Source organism: Sorex fumeus, unplaced genomic scaffold (assembly GCF_029834395.1).
Source record: "Sorex fumeus unplaced genomic scaffold, SorFum_2.1 ptg000037l, whole genome shotgun sequence".
Classification (NCBI taxonomy): Eukaryota; Metazoa; Chordata; class Mammalia; order Eulipotyphla; family Soricidae; genus Sorex; species Sorex fumeus.
In genome coordinates, this window is record NW_026606094.1 from 74145257 (window position 1) to 74168464 (window position 23208).

The 23208-nt window shown below is 41.7% G+C and overlaps 1 protein-coding gene across 5 annotated transcripts in view; it reads right to left on the reverse strand.

Moving 5' to 3' along the window:
* Positions 1 to 23208, reverse strand: part of PDE1C (phosphodiesterase 1C) — a 661768-nt gene that overhangs the window by 396999 nt on the left and 241561 nt on the right. For all 5 annotated transcript variants that reach the window (XM_056117979.1, XM_056117980.1, XM_056117974.1 and 2 more), the window contains one exon: positions 9682 to 9853. In XM_056117979.1, coding sequence (XP_055973954.1) covers positions 9682 to 9853 — 172 coding nt within the window. The remainder of the gene's footprint in view (positions 1 to 9681; positions 9854 to 23208) is intronic.

Sequence of the window (23208 nt, forward strand, 5' to 3'; positions counted from 1 at the left end):
AGGATCCTCCCAACGCCCTTTATTTGGTGCTCCCTTCTCTATATGAGCTGCCTTTTGCCCTAGCGTGTGCAGCTGGCCTCCAAGCCATGGAGTAAACCTCCTGGTATTTATCTCGGCTGTTCTTGGGTGTTAGTCTTCTATTTTGTTACTTTATGTAAAGCTCCTTTGACCACTGTGTAAATCTTCCAGAGAAGGTTCACTAAGGACATCAGCAGGACCTCCAGCAAAAATCAACATCAAAGTCATCCCAAATCAAAGGCAGCTGGAATAGAAAAGGGATCACTAAGAAAATGATGGCTAGAGGAACTGGTTGGGATGGGAGATGTATGCTGAAAGTAGATAGGACCAAACATGATAACCTCTTAGGGCCTGTATTGCAAACCATAAAGCCCAAAAGTAGAGAGCAATTATGGGAACTCATGTCTGCCATGGAGGCGGGCAAAGGGTGAAAAAGAGGGGGTATACCAAGGATATTGGTGGTGGGGAATGTGCACTGATGGAGGGATGGGTGTTTGATCATTGTGTTATTGTAACCCAAACATAAAAGCTTGTAACTATCTCATAGTGATTCAATAATTTTTTCTTAAAAAGGCGTCGCACATCTCACAGAAATGACTGGCCCTTAGCATATCTGGTGCACAGAGTCTGTGACTGAAAGTAACCTTGAAATCAGAGCCCCAGCCACCTCACCAACAAGTTTCTTCTCAGAGAAGCTGGAGGAATGAGTTAAGAACACAACTCATGGTCTAAGGTGTAAGAGGCATTTTCACGTGGATGCCATGGAGATAAACAATGTTTTCCCAAAAGACCAACGGAAGGACCAGGAAGAATGGAGAGGAATGTTATCTGCAAGACAGACTTTAGCGGTGTCCAACACTGAAAACAACATCTATAAAAACTGATAGGGTTTATACTGTTGCTCAAGTGTAGAGTACAGGACTGACATGTGCAAGAGTCTGGGTTAATCCCCAACACCACATGGTCCCCAAGCACCACCAGGTGTGACACATACCCCAACTGAAAAACAAATGTACTGACAAGGGGTGGCCTAAATATTTCTCTCAGGAGAAGTGAACACTGAAATGGGAACTCCTCTGAGCAGAAAAAAAAACTCAGAACACATTCTTGCATTTTTACCAGAGCAAAGCTGAGGAAGAGTCAACTGGTATGATCAGCAAGGACTAAAGGAGGGAATGTCAACTCCAAGGAGGCAGCACTAAGTCAGGAAAGTTGGTGTCCCTGAAGCTCTGGCTCGGTAGGGGACCAACACCCTCCATATAGAAAGAGGTGTGACCAGACTGCCCCATGAGCTAATGGGGAATTTTAACCCATGACTCATGCCGGGGTGGGGTCTGAAGCTGCAGGGGATGCCACCCCACACCACGCCATATCATCAGCCAGATTGCACATTTCCTGAAAGTAATCAAGTCAGAAACTGGCTTCTTGGCAGCAGCCTCTGGTGGAAAAATGACTGCCGAAAACCAAAATGAGGATGAGTTCAACAATTTAATTCTGCATGGAAAACGCAATCCATTAAATGGGATCTGACAAGGCCATAATCTCATCCATAGCCAAGGGTTTTGGCTCAATGCATTACTTTCTGCTCTCTGGAACATATTCTTAGTAAGCTATGTATAGAATCTAGAAAGACTTTGCCAAAGCCCAAATAAGTCCATTCTACATGGGGAAAGAAGCTCATCAAACCCCCAGTGATTCCTTGGGGAGTGAGCAGACTATTCTTCCAAATGCAAAATGATGAAAACCTGGCAACTCGATCTATGTCCCAAAATGACCAAATGCACTGATGAACCTCAGAATTTCTACCACTGTCCAAAGATGCTAGTCCTGTGGTCAGCCTCACTTGCAAGGTTTATTTCCCAGACTGGAGGCTCATCTCAGCACACAGTAACAAAAGGGGTGGGGTACGAAAAATTCATCTGCCCCTAGGAAGGGTTCTGCAAGCTTGGGAAAGGAATGAGGGGCAGTGCCAAACACTAGCCCATTGATTCCCAACAACAGCCCCCCCAATGCCAGAGGTGACGATTGACTGCTACCAAATCGGAAAATGAGGAAACTAAGGATAAAAATTCCTGCCTAAGCCACATTTGCACTCCTTCCTGTGGCAATCAAAGCCCACATCTCCCTGCTCAGAGTGAAGTTCACATCACCTGGAGCTTATTAGAACTCAGGCCCAGAGGCTGCAACCCATCCCCCTACTGTATCAGAGCCGCACGAAAAAGGATGCTCAAGGAATTCATTCAGATATGAAGTTTGAGATGGAATATTAAAAGCATACACCTGGATGAGTGAAAGGGAACAGGGTCAATATCATAGAGAAAATGTCAAACTACATTACCTAATGCAGTGTTTTTCAATATGTCCCCTACTGTGTCCCCCTTCCAACCTTACTTCCTTCCTGCGGCCCCTTGTTCTATCAACTGCCCTCTTGTCTCATGGCATGGCTCCCTATTTATTGATTTTTACCCGTGAAATCCCCCACCCCCAGCTTGGAACATCCTGAGGACTCACAGGGGACCAACTGACCCCTAGTGGACCCAAGCACATTATATGACTGCACCAATAACAAACTCAAAGCACAAAAGTCAAGATGATGTAGTGGCAATAGCAGGTTATGAACTTGTCTACTAGGATTAGAGTCAGGTGGGGCAAACTGAAATCTCCAGATCTGACAGCTACAGGGTGTTGTTTGTTTGTTTGTTTGTTTGGGGGCTACAACTGGCTATGCACTCAGAGATCACTTGTAGCAAGCTCAGGGGACTATATAGGGTGCCAAGGATTGAGCCAAAGCCGGCTGTGTGCAAGGCAAGCACCCTACTACTATACCATCACTGCGGCCCTTGCAGGGTGATTTAGATAAGAAACATGATCTGTTGGAATCTCTTAACTTGTACAATTGGGACAGTAAAATTGACCTTCCTAGGGCAGTAGCTCAAAACGGGTGGAGAGCATGACTTGCAGGTACAAAGATTCAATAGCATCTGAATCATTCAGATATCATCTTAATATCCTCAGGAGAGGTCTCTGCAAGTCCTACCGAGGACCCCCAAAATCAGTTAAATGCAAATCAGTTAAAGAAGTCAGAGAAATAGAATAGCAGGTAAGGTGCTTGCCTTGCACACAGCTGACCCAGCTATGTTCCCTGGCACTGCATATAGTCCTCCAAGCACCACAAGGAGTAAGCTCTGAGCACTGCTGAGTGTGACCCAGAAACCATACCAAAAGAAAACAATCAGTTAAAATTCAATTAAAAATTAAATAATACCTGGCCAGGGTTTGGGAGCATCTACCTATGTAAATGATCCTGCAGTTCCTGGGCCTAGCAGATGCTCAATAAACGCTGGTTTCCTTGACCTTGGGTGCAATGTGGGCTGGATCTCATCTTTGCAAACATGCTCCCTAGAGACTGAGGAGAGCAAGGCACTCACTCAGCAGCCAACTCTTTCTTGTTCTCTTGGGTCCTCTAGTGGCGGTACTGAGATTCCTGCCAGAGCTTATCTGAGTACGTGCTTGTCTGAGTCAGTGTACATTTCTCCTGAAGAAACCCTACAGAGAACAACAGGTTCCGAGGGGAAGGTTCTGAAGAACAAGGAGCATAGGCAATCGGGTATGAAGCTACCAAGAATATCCACTTTCCAGGCTCTGACATCTTTTCACTTGGTTGCGGTTCCACTTTCCTCTCTTCAAAAGTCTCAGGTTTGAAAGCCTGCCAGAGGCTTAGTGAGCTCTCAGGGCCCACAACTTTGCACTCAGAACCACAAAACCCATTTCAGATCCAATTTACTCCGTGTTCACACTCAAAGGCACACGAAGTCTCCGGTGGGGCCGGAGCAGAGAGATAAATTTGATTTCCCGTGCACACTCCATGGCCAGCCCTCTGTTCTCATTTGTGTCTATTCTCTCCTGTAGTCCTCCCAAACCCTGGCAAGTGGGACTCTTTATCTCTCTTTCTCAAAAATGAAAAATCTGAGGCCAGATTGCAACAAAAATCCTGCTCAGTTTAACACAGCCAAAATATTTTAAGCGTTCAAAGGGATATTAGATTCCATCTAGTAGATCCTAGTCCATCGGAAGATAGAATCCATCGGAAGATAGAAAGACTCATGCTAGGACCTGCCCAGCCCTGAGGTAAATCCAAAATTAAATCGTAGCAGGTGGCTGTCAGGCACTCGAGTTTTCAAACCACTGTTGACTCCTAAACCCAACCTCATCCACCCCTCAAAGATGGCAGTTAAGAGAATTTCAGTGACAGAAAACAATTTGCACTTAGTGGTAATAAAATTGAGAGTCAATGCCAGTATAGCCACTCACAGAAATTCAACGATCCTACCTGGATATCTTAAAAGGTTTCTTTCATGGGGAGAAAAGATTGAAATCTATAGTATAATAAGAAAAAACCTGCTCCCCGTGATGTATTCGATATGCCAGACACAGTAACAACAAAGTCTCCAATGGAGACGTTACTGGGCCCGCTCAAGCAAATCGATGATCAACGGGAGGGCCTTTACCTTTATCTTCACCTATTTTCCAGCAATTGGAAACAAGATAAAGTATTGGGAAACTTCTCAAATAACAGCATTTCTTTCCAAAGGCTGCTGAATCAGCTACCACAAGACATGGAACCTCTGCCTCATTATCACTGTCCAGCAAACAGGAAGCTGAGAGGGGAGAGCTCAACAAACACATAGATCAGAGGTGACATCCCACAAATCTCAACTATCAATTTCTAACCCTCAGGAAGGAGCACCCCTCATTCTCCAAACTCTAGTTCTTTGGGGTTAGGGAGATAATTTCAGTGGTAGGGCACAAGCATAGCATGTGCAGGGCCCTGAATTTAATGCCATCACTGCATACCCCTACTCTGAAAGCACTGTGGAGCGGGGTTCTGATGCTCCGAAGCTCAGCAGGGCCAACCACTGATTTATCAGCTCACCACTATCAGCTGATCACCAGGAATGCCCATGGGCCCCTCCAAGCAAAGACGAGTGGAGTGGGGTGAAGATTGGAGGCTATAAAAAAATCGCTATGGCAAACTCTCACTTTCTTCTTCACCCTCTGGCATTCTGGCCAGCTGAGTGCTGGACACCAATGGCAACCCTAGCATGTCTTCAAGACTGACTTGGGAGCAGCCCACTTAGAAGAAGAACATTATTTATGTGCATCATAAGCAAGATTTTCATATGAGTTCATAGATGACAAATAATACCCAGCATCTGATCAAGACTAAGGACTTGAAGTCTACCCAAGCAACCCCTTGCTTCTGCCCTTGGTGACCACCAACCTATAGGCAACTTCCCATATTAGTTTCTATTTGAATTCAATCAGAACTGTAAGGCTCATGCTTATGGGCTAGTGGTTCTTTATCTCTAAAGTAGAAATTAGGGGCCGGAGACATGGTACAGCAGGTAGGACACTTGCCTTGCAAGCGGCTCACCCGGGTTTGATCCCTGATACCTCATATGGTCCCCTAAGCCCACCGGGAGTGATCTCTGAGAGCAGATCCAAGAGGATATCCTGAACAATAATGCCCCCACCCCAAGAAAATAAAATAGAAATCACCTTCAGGTTTGGAATCCAATTATTATTATAACAGGGACTCTGAATGGGATTTTTGAAACTTTGGTGAAGGAAGGGATACTTACTACTTACAAATAAAAAACTTCCTTTCATCTTTGGGAATAGAGAATGAAATTTACTTTTAGGTAGATTCCAGATGCCTTCCAAATGTGAACAAAAGAAAAAGAAGGAGTCATCACTTAACCTGTGTCGCTCAGCACTAATACACATATAGAGGAATAATGAGGACAAATGAAACTAACTTATAGCAATCATGTACTCCTCTCAGCAAACAAGATCCCTCGAATTGAGAAAGGCAGCATGTTAACAGTCACATACGAGATCCCCTGTATATGTGTCAGTGCAAATGGACACGTGTGCATGCACATACACAAAAGCATACAACAGGGTTAGCTGAGAGGCTTGAAACCTCAGAGTCAGAGAAAACAACCCAACATCTTACACTCAGAAGAGGGAACAAAGCCTGTGTCACTTGCTGGAACTAAGAACAGCAATCATGAATGCAATCATCGATGCATGAAGAATTTTCGAAAATGCAAACACCATTCCTCTTAGATTTCCCAGAGACACAATTTTGGGAGTGGAAAAATTTCCGTTTTTTTTTTCACTCTTTGAGTAAAGTAAGAACTGGGTAATATATGTGTGGTACACTACCATCAGTGTTATTTAAAATCTAGTCACGCACACTTAGTACAATAGTCACTAGAGACAATCCAAATGCCTAAGAACAAGTGAACTAATAAAGAAATTGTGGTATATACACACAGTGGAGTAGTATGAAGCTGTAAGAGAAAGCTGCTGAAATCATGCAATTTGTAGCAAATGGAAGGTACTCTGCTAAAGAAAATAAGTCGGAGGAAAGACAAATATCAGATGGCATCATTCATCTGTAGTACAGAGAGAAAGAGAATAAGGTTTGTGTCAAAATGTGAGAGAAAAAAAAACCTTTGCCCTAGATTACAAAACTCAGATTATCAAGCATTGGGAGGTGTGGTAGGGAATGAAGACAGACCAGAGGTGACATAGAGACAGTGGTGGAAGGTCTTGGGCACTTTGGGGGGGCATCTATACCTTACTTTAATGCTACCTAATTAATTATTAAAGTATGCAATTTTTTAGACATCCAATTACCAATTTTTTCTTTGCAATCTGAAACACACAGAAAAAACAAGCTGCATCATTATAAGGACATCCTTATGATGTGTATTGGTTCTTCACTTTGAATAATGTGGCACAACAAATATCACATCTAAAAATGATGCTTCAGTTCATGACAGTGCATTTGGACATATGTGCCAAGAAACAGTACTTTTCAAATCAACCATATTCTTTGGAAAAAGACCAGAATAACATACTATTGTATTAAAGAAACCATGACCATGAAATATTAGTTCTAAATCATGAATGATGGTATATTAGTACCTGCTGTTCTCTCTACTGCACAAAAGCCTTACAAGGATATAACCTTTAAGTTCCGACCTTTAAAACATTATGGTGGATGATGGCAGGATAGTATAAGGGTTAAGATGTTTGCCTTGCATGCAGCCAACCTGGGTTCAATTCCTGGCATCCCACATGGTCATCCAAGCACTGCCTAACTACTGATTGCAGAGCCAGGAGTAATCCCTGAACATCACCAGTATGTCTCAAAAATTAAAATAAATAAAAATATGGTTCAATTACTTTTTGGAAACAAGATATTTGCACATAACACAAAGATCAAATAATGTTCATGGCCATAGTACAGTACTCTACTGCAGAATACCAGAGAAGTGAAAAGAAATGAGATGGTGGCAATGGGTGGACTTGGCAGACAAGTTGTTCCTTTCATTAAAGCACCCCACTTTTCTTTTTTTTAATTTTTGTTAGTGAAACACCACGAGGTACAGTTGTAGACTTACAAGTTTTTGTGTTTGTGTTCCAGTAATATAATGATCAAGTACCCATCCCTCCACAAGTGCCCATTCTCCACCACCAATGATCCCAGTACCCCTCCCACTCCTCACCCCCCCACCCCATCCCATCTCGCCTCTGTGGCAGGGCATTCCCTTTTGTCCTCTCTCTCCTTCTGGGTGCTGAGGTTTGCAAAAGAGGCACTGAGTGGCAATCATGTTTGGTCTATAGTCTAGTTTCAGCATGCATTGCCCATCCTGGGAGGATCCTCCCCAACACCCTTTATTTGGTGCTCCCTTCTCTATCTGAGCTGCCTTTTCCCCTAGCATGTGCAGCTGGCCTTCAAGCCAGGGAGTATCCTACTGGTACTTATCTCAACTATTCTTGGATGCTAGTCTCCTATTTTTTTACTTTATATTCCCCAGATGAATGCAATCTTTCTATGTCTGTCCCTCTCTTTCTGACTCATTTCACTTAGCATGGTACTTTTCATGTAGTGTCACTTGTATGTAAATTTCGAGCGATAGCATAGCAGGTAGGGCATTCGCCTTACAAGTGGCCAACATGGCCGACCCGAGTTCGATTCCTCTGCCCCTTTCGGAGAGCCCAGCAAGCTACCGAGAGTATTCGATATGCCAGACACAGTAACAACAAAGTCTCCAATGGAGACGTTACTGGGCCCGCTCGAGCAAATCGACGATCAACGGGAGGGCCTTTACCTTTACCTTTACCATCTTTTCTAACAGCTGTGTAGTATTCCATTATGTAGATGTACCAAAGTTTCTTTAACCAGTCATCTGTTCTCGGGCACTCGGGTTTTTTCCAAATTTTTGACTATTGTGAACAGTGCAGCATGAACATAGAAAAAGCACCCCACTTTTCACATGTTCACTGAAGGCAACAATGAATCTGGTGGAAGGCGTAGCTGTAAAACAACTTTATTGGGACACCCCACAGAGACAGCAAGTAGAGAACACACTGACCAAGAAAACCAACATCCTCCCCTTCCAGCCACTGACAGGAAGCCAAACATTCACAGAATGCACGCTGCTATATTCAAGTGGGTCTTCTTGGATTTAAAACCGCTGAGCAGAGTAACCAAACCCAGAAAAAATAAAGGCATTTTGCTTTCCAATTCTTGTTTCACCACAGCATCAGACACTTTGTGTAAAGAAATTCAAACCCCTACTCATGGCTTCTTTTTAGACCTTGTTTCTAATTCTTAGTCTTCACTGAAAAACCTTCACACAATGAAATGACTTTTGCTAAGCAATTACACATGTCACCTGGATGCAAAATAGAGCACATTTGTCAAATATATTTCAGGAACCTGGGAGCCACCTGAAATGTTTAGAGGAGGAGGAAAGCAAAGCTTACATACTCTGCCAGGCATGTGAAGACTATAGGAGTTCATAATGGAAAGAAAACGAAAAGAAATAAAACTAAGATAAAAGTGATAATGGAAGACAGCAGGATAGCAAAACCTTAATCTCTATTCCCAGTCTTACCATATACTTCACCCATGAATTTGAAAGATCCAATCAGGGAAAAAATAAGTTTTTTTTGTATACCACATCCATAACCAGGCTGATTTTTTAGTACGAAAAAGAAGATAAAGGCCAAAGTTTTAATAAGTGACAGCAAAACTCAATAACTAGGAGTCTTTGTAGGAAAAGTGCAAGATTAATAGAGAAACAGGAAGAGAACAAACAACCACCTGGGAAAGCACGGAAGCTTTCCAGGCAATTCTCCCCTCACTTAGAACTTGAAATCTCCCCCTAGTCAGAACCTCCTCCAGTAAGAGACTCAGAGCTGAGAGGCACAAAGCGGAATTAATTCCCACCACATGCAAGTCCTCTGTATACTTATCTATGCGCCATCCTGCTCTAAGGCAAAAGACTCATTAATCCAATTCAAATTGCTAACAACAGTAAATCTGTTGCCTTCCTATGTAAATGCCAATACCAGTTAAATACCAACAGCGACTTAAGTACTGATATGATCTTCACTAGATTCAGAAAACTCAGCCAAAAGTCCAGCTAGCAGTATTACAATACGACTTCATCAATTCTAATTTACTTAGTAGGGGGAGAAAAATAAGGTAGTTTTTTGTCACAGTGATTCATTAAACTGAAATAACTCCACCAACAACAACAAAAAAAAAGAAACAAACTCAGTTGCAATCCACCGAACCTGAATGATGTCTTCACCAAGGCTTCTGGGCTATCCAGCTGAGGCAATTCATCAGCTAGAATTTCCTCTGGTGGACGAGGATCATTGACAATTGTTGGCCGTGGTTTCTCCTTGACATTGCCTGTGAGTCCATCGATGAGAGAATTCCACAGACAGTTCTGTGACTTAGACCCTGTAGCAAAAAGAAACAAAACATGTGCAGGTGAACTACCAACCAACTAAGTCCTGCTTACGCAGGTCAGGATCTAAAAGTGTAGCAGAAAACTTTACATAGTTTGTATGATCTTTCCCAACATCAGAGAACTCCAGAAAATATAAATTGGTACCTTATGATATAATCAGGACATACTTTTATTCATACACAGAAATAATGTATGAATTATGACACTGAATATTTTGACTCATAGTTGGGCATTAGACACATATCCCAGAAATATCTAAGATATAAGAGAATATATTTTAGAAATAATATTAAAAATATATGTTAACTGCAGCACTATTCACAATAAACAAAATCTGGAAACAGCCCAAGTACCCAAGAACAGATGGCTGGATAAAGAAACTATGGTACATCTACACAGTGGGATACTACTCGTCTTTAAGAGAAGATGAAGTCGTCCAATTTGCTGCCTTGTGGATGGATCTAAAGAGGACTGTGCTGAACGAAGTCTGCAGAAGGAGAGGAACAGACACAGAATGATCTCTCTCATGTGTGGGATATAAAGAAACATACTGGAGGAATAACAAATATCCAATGACAACAGACACTGAGAACTGGTCTCAGCAGAAAGCTCCCCACAGAGAGGCGAGAGGAAGGTTATAGGAGGGGGCAGAGGACACTGGGACAATGATGGAGGGAAGCAGACTCAGCTATTAATATGTTTTTGCAATGGGTGATCTTTGATATGAGTGCCTTTGCAAGCAAATGCCGAACGGAAGGCACCAACACCTTAGTCAGCAGCTCAAAGTCAGGCACTTACCCCATAGGCCTTTTCTGTAAGAACTATACCTAAAACTACAGTTAGGCTCTTTCTTCTGGGGATCAAAGCCTAAGTAAATGACACTACCTGGTTACTGATACTCTATAAAAAAAAACTGCAGACATGGTAGATGAACACCAAGACTTAGTCAGGAAGCTGAACTGGCGTCACTGCAAAAGCAGGGACAGGTCATCGGGATCAATATTATTTAACCTTGATACGATGTGATGCAATGGTACTATACATCTGTGCCGAGACACCCAATCACAGTGTACTAAGCATGTTTCTAGCTAGCGTAAATTTGTCTTACATGCATATCACAACACATTCAAGATCATCATACACAATTTGTTCACACATCTAAGTCATCTTACACTGGCCTCAACTTCCCCTCAGTGTCTCTAGCCAGATCAAAGCAACCAGAGTATACACTTCCAACCAGCTCTTAACAAACCTTCACACACAAAAAAGAGATCTCAGGAGAATCCCTGAACTATAACCGCAGACATCTGTGTATCAAGAAACAACTCTTAGTAACCATCATGGACCCTCTTGAAATGCCCCACATTCAAACTACTTTTACGCCCTTCTCAGAGAGCCCGGCAAGCGACCAAGAGTATTCGATATGCCAGACACAGTAACAACAAAGTCTCCAATGGAGACGTTACTGGGCCCGCTCGAGCTCGAACTTTTATGTCAATCAAGAAAAAAAGTAAAGCATATTAGTAGCAGGAAACAGACCCTCTACAAGCCTCTGAAATACAAGTTATTTTTTAAGCCCTAAACATATATCTTAATAAGATCTTGGCCTATTAATGAAGGTCTGGTTCTGTGTTAACAAAGGTCTGCTCTATGTTAACCAAGGTCTGGTTCTAGGGAGAATAACAGTATCAGCAGCCTGTTTCCTTAAATTTGATCTAAACGAAGATCTTACAGTAAATTCTCTGCCATTTCCCTTCATTCTTTCATTTATTCATTCAGTATGCACATATTGAATTCCCTCCAAATGTCAACTTCAATTCTTGGCCCTAGAAATAAGAAGATGAATGAGACTCATTCCCTAAGGTATCACTCAACCCATAAGCCACCACATTCAATAGAAAAATAAGATGTATCAAAGGGCTCATCTACTCTGCCTCAGATCCGAGGCAAAGCCACTCAGAGAATATGATGTGGAATCAAAGTGGGAACAAATATTTCGGTAAGTGGGGCACAGAGAGAACAGTTAGCACCAATTCAATCCGTGCAAAGGTTCAGAGGGAAAACAAAGAAGTTTGTTCAAGCTAGAACAAAGTAAAACCACAGACAAGGGACAAAAATAGGTAGTCAAGGCTCGTCTGGGCCAACTGCAAAGGTCAATGAATAAAATGCTGGTTATTTTGGAATTTCTCCTGGAAGCAAAAAGAGAACCAAAGATTTTATTTCTTGTTAGGTCACACCCAGTGATGCACAGGGATTACTCCTGGCTCTGCACACAGGACCATATGGGATGCTGGGGATCATATAGGTTGCCGGGGATTGAACCTGGGTTGGCTACATGAAAGGCAAACACCTACCCGCTGTGCTATTGCTCCAGCCCCCCAAGTGTTTTTAAGTATAATTGTGCTAATATGACCAAGTCTTACATGCATATATAAATCACTAATTTTAGGTATACATGAATTAATAAATTACATTATGTAAAAGTACCAATGAATTTGTGCTTTCTCAACATTTTTAAGACAGTGTATCACAGAGCCAAGTGACCTAAGCCATGAGGGGTCCCAAATGTGATAACATCTCAAAGTTTCAGCAACAGCTAAAAGGATACATTGCAACTTTGAAAGAAGACAGTGGCAGAAGCTACAGTTTTCTCAACATTCATTCCTATCTCACGTTTTACTTATAAAGAAACTAGAAAACAGCAGGGTCAATTTTTACAGTCTTCCTGAATGCTATGATGGTGGACACATCCTGAGGCTAATGTCAATTTCTAAATTTAAAAGCAAAGAATCAACAGAAGAAATAGATTTTTGTCCCTTTAAACTTGGCCTTTTCAGGGCAGGAGCAATAGTCCAGTAAGTAGGGGCTTGCCTTGCCTTGACCAACACTCGGGGCACCACAGATGGCACCCCAAGCCCCACCAGGAGTAATTCCTGAGTGCAGAGCCAAAAGTGAGTCTTAAGGATCACCAGGTGAAGCCTAAAAACAAAACAATAAATAGAATTTAAGCCATTAAAATATAATCTATACACATAAATACTTCTATATACATAATGTAATGTTAGCACAGCAGGTAGGGCGTTTGCCTTGCACGCAGCTGACCCGGGTTTGATTCCTCTGTCCCTCTTGGAGAGCCCGGCAAGCTACCGAGAGTATCCCACCTGCACAGCAGAGCCTGGCAAGCTCCCTGTGGCATCTTTGACGTGCCAAAAACAGTAACAACAAGTCTCACAATGGAGACGTTTACTGGTGCCCACTCAAGCAAATCAATGAACAATGGGAGGACAGTGCTACAGTGCTACAATGCTACAGATAATTCTTGATATGTGATTCCTAGTTGGCTTGAAATAATTGTGTGTACTTTTCCCTTCCACTCTTCAATCACAAAGACAATACTTCTAAATATTTATGATGATACTTTGGAGGACAAAACTCTAGCTACTTTTCCCAGTCAACATTCTAACAGTTATCCATTTATAAGTTTTATTATAATTAAAACTGTTATGAAAACCTTGTGTTATAAAGAAAACTGTAGCAACTGGATACATATTATACCCAATATGTATATTGAATTAAAACTACAAAAAGCATAAAAAGTGGAAGACAAAAGTAGAAAACTACAAAAAAAATACAAAATAGTAATGAATATAAGTATTGATGCACTCATATCAATAATCACTTAGAATATCAATGGTATAAATATACAATCAACAGAAATTTTCATAATAGATAAAAAAGCAAAAACCAACTATGGTTGTTTACAAGTAATCCACTTTCTATCTGATTTTTTAAAAATTTGAGATATAATAAAACATAACACATGTAAGTTTCAGATACACAATGCAATTATTTCATTTTTTCTTGTATGTTTTGTTTTACGGTATTTTTCTTGAAATGTATCTGACATTTAACATTATATTAGAACCCTACTTTAAATATTAAGACAAATTTAAAATAAATGGAGAAAAATATACCTTGCTAACAATAATCAAAAGAAAACAAAGTTCAGACAATTGAGACAGAACTCATTAAGTTCACACAGAACTGTATTTTCTGAACTATATTAAGCTCAGACAGATCAAACTTCAAAAGCAAGGAAATATATCAGGGATAGAGAAAGGCATTGCATAATGACAAAAGGTTAAATACCCAAGAAGATATAATGGTATTTAATATATGTAGCACTGTAGCACTATCCTTCCATTGTTCATCAATTTGCTCAAGCAGGCAACAGTAACATCTCCATAGTGAGACTTCTTGTTACTGTTTTTGGCATATCGAATACATCATGGGTAGCTTGCCAGGCTCTGCTGTGCAGGCAGGATACTCTCGGTAGCTTGCACGGCTCTCCAAAAAGGATGGAAGAGTCAAACCCAGGTCGGCCATGTGCAAGGCAAACACCCTACCCACTGTGCTAACGCTCTTGCCCACTTAAAACACACACACACACACACATATATATGTATATATATATATATATATATATATATATATATATATATATAAACAGATCATCAAACTACATGGGGCAAAGCTAATAGAATTGGAAGGCAAAATATATGAATCTATAGTTGAAGACTTATGGACCTCTCTACCACAGCGGACATATGTGAACAGGCAGACAAGCAGTGAAGCCATAGTTGAACTCAACCATACCATCAATGCATTTGCATTGGGTTACAAAGTAGTCTATTAAGTTAGGTTTTTTTTTTTGTCCTAGTCTCAATCTGTAGATATGACATTAGAGTTGAAGCTCTATACATAATCCCTAATCAATCTTCTCTCCTTTATTAGCATATTGGCTATAGTTCTGTTTTCACTTTTTAGCAATTAACCTGGAGTTCAAAACATACATTTAGAATTAATCCAACATCACTTTCATATAGCATTAGGGGCTGCAGCAATAGTAAAGTGGGTACAGTGTTTGCTTTGTATGTAGCCAACCCAGGTTGGATCCTTGGCATTCCATATTGTCCCCCTGAGCACCACCAGGAGTAATTCCTGAGTGCAGGGCCAGGAGAAACCCCTGAGCATTGCCAGGTGTGATCCAAAAGCCAAAAAAAAAAAAAAAAAGGTCAAGTAGCATCAAGCCTCTTCACAGGTAGTCTATCATCTTATAGTAAGAGAATAATATCAAATCTTTCATCCTACCCCTGGTATCAAAGCAATCACTTATTTCTCATACATATGCACTATAAATCATATACGTTACATAGTTATGTGTACTGCAGCACTGTAGCGCTGTCCTACTGCTGTTCATCGATTTGCTTGAGCGGGCCCAGTAACATCTCCATCATGAGACTTGTTGTTACTGTGTTTTACATATTGTATACGTCATGGGTAGCTTGCCAGGCTTTGCTGTGCAGGTGAGATTACTCTCGATAGCTTGCTGGGCTCTCTGAGAGGGATGGAGGAATCAAACCCAGCTCAGCCGGGCTGGCTTCGCGCAAGGCAAACACCCTACCACTGTGCTATTGCTCCAGCCTATATAAGCATAAACATGCAATATACATTCTACAGTCACAATATAAAATTATATAGTTGAGTAATTATTGGTACTATAGTTTTAAATAAATTTTTACCTGCTAGGTGTTTTGTTTGTTTGTGGCCTACACCTAGCAATACTCACCTTTGCTCCTGGCTCTGAACTCAGGGAGCATTCCTTGATGGAACTCGGGGGACCTTATGAGGTACCAGGATCATATCCAAGTTGGCCACATGTAAGGTAAGCTCCCTACTCATTGTATTATCTCTCCAGCCCCTTTATGTATTAATTAAAAAAAATAAATGATTTTATATTATAGTCATTTATTTCTTCTTCAGATAAATTTTTTACCTGAGTTTTTTTTCCTTAGCACTGAATATGTTTATTTAACATTTCTTGAAAAGCAGGTCCTACTGGCAACACATCTTGTCAATTTCCATCAAGAAAGTCCTTATTTGTCCTTCACTCAAGATAGGTAATATTTATCTTTCAGGGTAAAAAGTTAGAGGTTGGTGGAATTTTTCTCTCCTAGCTTTTAATATTTTATTCCATTCACTTGATTCCATGATTTTGGAAAAGCTGGATATAATATTTGTATTTGTTACTCTTTGTATTTGGGGCTGGAGCGATAGCACAGCGGGTAGGGCATTTGCCTTGCATGCACCCAACTCGGCCGAGCCAGGTTCAATTCCTCCTCCCCTCTCAGAGAGCCCGGCAAGCTACCGAAAGTATTCTGCCTGCACAGCAAAGCCTGGCAAGCTCCCCATGACGTAATCAATATGCCAAACACAGTAACAACAAGTCTCACAATGAAGATGTTATTAGGCCCACTCGAGCAAATCGATGAACAGTGGGAAGACAGTGCTACAGTGCTACTCTTTATATGTGTGTGTATGTGTGTGTATTAGTCCTTTGTTTTTATCTTTAATTTTCTATGATTTTGAAATAATATACTCATCCTGGTTGGTGTTCTCTGAGCTTCCCTGATCTGGGTTTGGTGTCTGATATTAATTTATTGTTTAAAAAATTTCTTCTATTAAGTTCTTTGTTTTCCTTCTGGTTTTTTTATGCATATTATAACTTCTGCAGTTGCATAACAGTCTTTTAATGATCTGGTTTTGCTTTTATTATGTTCTCTAATAATGTTGCATTAGAATTTTCATTGCTTTTTAGTTTTGAAGGGTCTTATCACATATCTTCTAGCTTGAGATTCTTCCATCAACTATATACTAATAATTCCATCAAAAGCTTCTTCACGACGAGACAAGGATGCCCACTCTCTCCACTGCTGTTCAATATAGTACTGGAAGTACTTGCAATAGCAATTAGGCAAGAAAAAGATATTAAGGGCATTCAGGTAGGAAAGGAAGAAATCAAGCTCTCACTATTCGCAGATGATATGATACTATACTTAGAGAACCCAATAACCTCCACCAAAAAACTCCTAGAAACAATATACTTGTATAGTAAAGTTGCAGGTTATAAAATCAATACCCAAAAGTCCATGGCTTTCCTATACGCAAACAGTGAGAGAGAGGAAAGCTATATGAAAAAATCAATCCCGTTCACAATTGTGCCCCAGAAAATCAAGTACCTAGGAATCAGCTTAACTAAGGAAGTAAAGGACCTGTGCAAAGAAAACTACAAAACGCTACTTCAGGAAATAAAAGAGGACATGAGGAAATGGAAAGATATCCCCTGCTCATGGGTCGGGAGACTTAACATTGTCAAAATGGCAATACTACCGAAAGCATTGTATAAATTCAATGCAATCCCTATAAGGATACCCACGACATTCTTCAAAGAAATGGAGCAAACACTCCTGAAATTTATATGGAACAATAAGCCCCCACGAATAGCTAAAGCAATTCTTGGGAAAAAGAAAATGGGAGGAATCAACCTCCCGAACTTCAAACTCTACTACAAAGCAGTAATAATTAAAACAGCATGGTACTGGAACAAAGGCAGAACTGCAGACCAATGGAACAGGGTTGAATACACTGACATCTCCCCTCAATCATATGATCATCTAATCTTTGATAAAGGTGCAAGTAATGTGAAGTGGAGTAAGGAAAGCCTCTTTAACAAATTGTGCTGGCATCACTGGACAGCTACATGCAAAAAAATGGGCTCAGAACTCTGCCTAACACCTTGTACAAAAGTAAGATCAAAATGGATTAAAGACCTCAACATCAGACCAGAAACCATAAGGTACATTGAAGACAAAGTTGGCAAAACCCTCCATGACATTGAAGCTAATGGTATCTTTAAAGATGCCATGCCACTGGCCGAGCAAGTGAAAACAGAGATAGATAAATGGGACTATCTTAAACTAAGAAGCTTCTGCACCTCCAAAGAAACAGTGACCAAAATACAAAGACAGTCTACAGAATGGGAAAGGATATTCGCCGAATACACATCTGAAAAGGGGTTGATATCCAGGATATACAAAATACTGGTTAAACTCCACAAGAAGAAAACAACCAACCCCATCCAAAAATGGGGCAATGAAATGAACAGAAACTTTCTCAAAGAAGAAATCCGAATGGCAAAAAAGCACATGAGAAAATGCTCTACATCATTAATCATCAGGGAGATGCAGATCAAAACCACAATGAGATACCATCTCACACCTCAGAGACTGGCCCACATTCAAAAGAACAAAAGCAACCGATGCTGGCGTGGATGTGGCGAGAAAGGGACACTCCTTCACTGTTGGTGGGAATGTCGACTGGTTCAGCCCTTCTGGAAAACAGTATGGACGATTCTCAAAAAATTAGAAATTGAGCTCCCATTTGACCCAGCAATACCACTCCTGGGAATATATCCCAGAGAGGCAAAAATGTATAGTCGAAGTGACATCTGCACTTGTTTGTTCATTGCAGCACTCTTTACAATAGCCAGAAACTGGAAGAAACCTGAATGCCCAAGAACAGATGACTGGTTAAAGAAACTTTGGTACATCTACACAATGGAGTACTATGTAGCTCTTAGAAAAGATGAAGTCATGAAATTTACATACAAGTGGTACAACATGGAAAGTATCATGCTAAGCGAAATGAGTCAGAAAGAGAGGGATAGACATAGAAAGATTGCATTCATCTGGGGGATATAAAGTAACAAAATATGAGATTAATACCCAAGAATAGCTGAGATCAGCACCAGGAGGATTACTCCATAGCTTAGTGGCCAGTTGGGCATTCTAGAGGAAAGGGCAGCTCAGATAGAGAGGGGAACACCAAATAAAGGATGTTTGGAGGTCCCTCCCAGGAGGGAGGGGAGATGCATGTCGAAAGTGGACTATGGACTGAACATGTTTGCCACTCAATGCCTCTTTTGCAGACCACAACACCCAAAAGGAGAGAGAGAACACAGGGGATTGCCCTGCCACAGAGGCAGGGGGGGATGGGGGATGGGGGTGGGGGGGATATTATCCATGGTGGTGGAAAATGGGCACTAGTGGAGGGATGGGTATCTGATCATTGTATAATCAAACCCAAGCACAAAAAACTGTAAATCTACAACTGTACCTCATGGTGTTTCACTAATTAAAAAAAAAAAGCTTCTTCACTTATGTTATGGTGTGTGTGCCTGAATGTTTAATTTATAGAATTATTTTTTATACTTTTTAAAATACTCCCATATATTTATATTGCCCACCTATTCGTACCTGTTGTCTACTCTATCCAACAATCAAGCATAATGACCCAGTGTTTTAAGTATCTGGTCTGACCATTTCCACTTCAACCTGCCTGAAATATCTGGTATTGATCTTGCTCAGTATCTTCAAGCTGCTTTCTACCTTTAGGTGCGCTTCAAAGATTTTTCTTGATGTTGTACTGTTGACATGTTGTACTGAGTAGAAGGAACTGTCATAAATGGCCTTATGAAAGGAACTGCTGTAAATGCAAGGGTAAGGTGGGAAGAATGTTAAATTCTTTGACTAGGTCTATCATAAAGTAATCCTGTGCTTCTGGAATGAATTTGACAAGTATGTTTCAAAGGATTTCTTCTTCCCCTTAGGGCATAGACATGACTGGGTATTTCCATCCTCCCTCACCTCCATCAGATACCATCTCAGGGCTTACATACTAGCAACTAGTTTCCCCAGAGGTAAACCATGTTCCAGAGTATTTTAGAATGATTTCTTTCCCCCTTCCCCAGACAGATTCAGGTATAGTCTTCACTATTTACTGTGGTGACCTGGTTGAGCTCCTGAAGGCAAATTTTATTATTCATGGGGACATCCACTATAACTGGGAGTCTGGAGACTTCCAGATTAGTCCATAATGAGTCCTCAAAAATTCAGCAATTACACGTCATGTTCTCTTTCCCTAGTACTGGTTCCTGAAGCAGTTTCCCTTCACATTTCTACTCCAGAAAGCAGTAATTTCCATAATTCAGTTTTCAATCTCAATCCCAGTCTTGGGGAGAGCAGTTTCCTTGAGGTCTCCCCTCTCCTGCTGATCCAGGAAGTCTTGATTTTTTTTCTCTCTATTCAGTGTTTGACTTGTTAGGAAGCAGTAATATCACTGATCTCCGAACCTGTGGATTAGACCAGAAGTCCATCAAAACTAACTTTCCGTGTCAGTCATATGATCTAGTAACCTTACTATATCTTTATAAAAGATAAAACCTATGCCTCCTTGGGAGGGAAAGGGTGTTGCTCCCTTCTGCCTTTTCCCCCCCGGCAGCAAGGTGGCCACCACCTCAGAGCTTATTGAAAAGCCAGGTATGAGCCGGCAGTGATGGGGCAACTGCAGTCTAATGGGAAGGGGGATGGTACCGGCTTGTCCTTCACGCCCTACCGAGGTCACGAGTTGCCCCCCACAAGCGGCCCTCTGGCACGGCCATGGCTCCAGAGGCAAAAGGACTTAATCCAGAACCCGGCAGCTTGCAGCAGAAAAGTGAATGGACCATGCATTAAACTATGGCGCCATGACTCCCCAGGAGGGAAAGGGTGTTGCTCCCTTCCGCCTTTCCCCCCCCCGCCCCGGCAGCAAGGTAACTGCCACCTCAGAGCTTACTGGAAAGCCAGGTATGAACCAGCGGTGAAGGGGCAACAGCAGTCCCATGGGAAGGGGGCCGGTACCGGCTTGTCCTTCACGCCCTACCAAGGTCATGAGTTGCCCCCCACAAGTGGCTCTCTGGCACGGCCATGGCTCCAGAGGCAAAAGGACTTAGTCCAGAACCCAGCAGCTTGCAGCAGAAAAGTGAATGGACCATGCATTAAACTATGGCGCCATGACTCCCCAGGAGGGAAAGGGTGTTGCTCCCTTCCGCCTTTCCCCCCCTGGCAGCAAGGTAGCCGCCACCTCAGAGCTTACTGGAAAGCCAGGTATGAACCAGCGGTGAAGGGGCAACAGCAGTCCCATGGGAAGGGGGCCAGTACCGGCTTGTCCTGCACGCCCTACCGAGGTCATGAGTTGCCCCCCACAAGTGGCTCTCTGGCACGGCCATGGCTCCAGAGGCAAAAGGACTTAGTCCAGAACCCAGCAGCTTGCAGAAGAAAAGTGAATGGACCATGCGTTAAACTACGGTGCCATGCCTCCCCAGGAGGGAAAAGGGTGTTGCTCCCTTCCGCCCTTCCCCCCCCCCCCCCCCCCCGGCAGCAAGGTGGCCACCGCCTCAGAGCTTTTAGGAAAGCCAGGTTCAAGCCGGTGGTGACGGGGCAACTGCAGTCTCCAGGGAAGGGGGGCGGTACTGGCACGTCCTTCACGCCCTACCAAGGTCACAAGTTACCCCCAACGAGCAGCTCTCAGGCATGACCATAACACCAGACACACAGAAACCAATCTTGTAATTATCTGGCTCTTTGCAGAAATCCAAAATTGTAGCTGCTTGACATTATATGATTCTCATAACCCCCTATAGAAAACAAAACATTTCATAATGCCTTTTCAGCAATTCTGATTGTTTAAGGGGAAATTCTAAACAATAATGGTGCATCTTTTGTCGAAATAATGAATGTAATCAATGTAGAGAAGAGTTAAGTAGAAATCATCTGCCTCACAGGCATTGGGAGGGGTTGGAGGGGGGTTTACTGGGGTTCTTGGTGGTGAAAAATGAGTACTGGTGAAGGGAAAGGTGTTTGATCATTGTATGACCGAGACTTAAACCTGAAAGCTTAGTAATTTTTCCCACAGTAATTCAATAAATAAATATAAAAAGGAAAAAAATTTTTAAAAATTAAGGTGGAGTTTATGCCCAATTCAATCAGCTAATCAGTGGCTGAATAAATAACAGTACTCCTACAAAAAAAAAGACAAAACCTATTGAAATAAGGTAACGTGGGCTGGCTCCATATATATCTTCAGAGGAACTGTGAGGAATGGTCGGTTATTCTCCTGAGGAAAGGAAGAGGGAGTATTTTTCTGCTGTTTCAGTGGGCATGGGTGATGCTACAGAATATTAATTCCCAAGTTCTTCTGGGTCAATTATGCATGTGTGTGGGGAAAATTTCATTATGTTAGTAATAACAGGATTAAAATCTACAGGACAGAAATCAATACAGAGAGAACCAAGAGGAGAGGAAGCTAGTCTCAAATGGGTACCCAATAGAGTTTATGTAGTCGACAAAATATGAAGTCTCTTGCTACTCAGTTCTGCCTTACTAAGAAGGATTTACTAAGGTTCATCCAACTCAATCCTATGTAAATTTTTTGAGCACTGTACTTTGAAATAATGGGCAAGAACTCCTCCTCTGAATCTCCATAATTGTGGGCAGCACATTCTCCTGAGACCGTAGGATGGTCTACTCGGACAAATGAAAAATAAAAATTCCTGGCCCTGATTTGTTTTAAGCTGATTTTGAAAGCATGAAATGTGTCTGATTAAATAGAATCAAAAATATGAAAGCAAATCACACAGGTCTCTCTCAATAATATTAAACCCCCATGAGGAAAAACAAATAAACTAAGCCTTCAAGGTGCCAAAAATAATTCGGCTCAGGTGCAGGAGATAAACAACTCCATTCATCCCACTCCACCTCATCTGCCGCTAGAACTCCTCTCCCTCCCCAGTTCACCTCTTGCCTTTGACTTCTCCCTGCCTCTCATCCAAATGCCTATTACATTTTCCCTTCCTGATATCTTCCACAAATTCTCTTCCTTCTTTTCACAGTCATCATTTCATGTACCTTCTTTACCTTATGAATCCTCAGTGTTATTAAAATCTTCCAGTGTCATAAACTTTGGTAGCAGTATTCAGACCACCAAGCTTATCAAGAAAACAAGTACTCAGAATGAAAAATGATTGTTTTTGTCTTGTTTTAGTCTTGGTGCTTGAGCCATACCCAGAAGTGCTCAGGACTTACTCCTGGCTCTGCATTCAGGGGTCACTCCTGACAGTGCTCAGGGGACCATACAAGGTACCAGGGACTGAACCCTGTTGGGCCACATGGAAGGCAAGCACCCTGCCCCCTGTACTATGGTTCCAGCCCTTCAGTACTAAATTTATTTTTATGTTTTTGTTTTTTGTTTTACTTTTTGGGTCACACCTAGAGATGCACAAGGGTTACTCCTGGCTCTGTATTCAGGAATTACTCCTGGCAGTGCTCAGGGGACCATATGCTGGGAATCAAACCCAGGTCGGCTCATACAAGGCAAACAACCTACCCGCTGTGCTAACGCTCCAGCCACAATTTTTTTCTTTTCTAAATGTTTTGTTGAGTATTTGCTTTGTGCATTGCCATGATCTCCTCACCTGTGTTACCTTAGTTCATCATCCATTCAACTCTTTAAAGTACTACTGAAATGACATTGAACACTATGACTTCAGTTCTCCAAAAGAATAAAAATGTATCTCATTGGACTTGAAAACAGCAGGTTTTTCTAAGTCAGAATTTTCTTCTTAACCCAG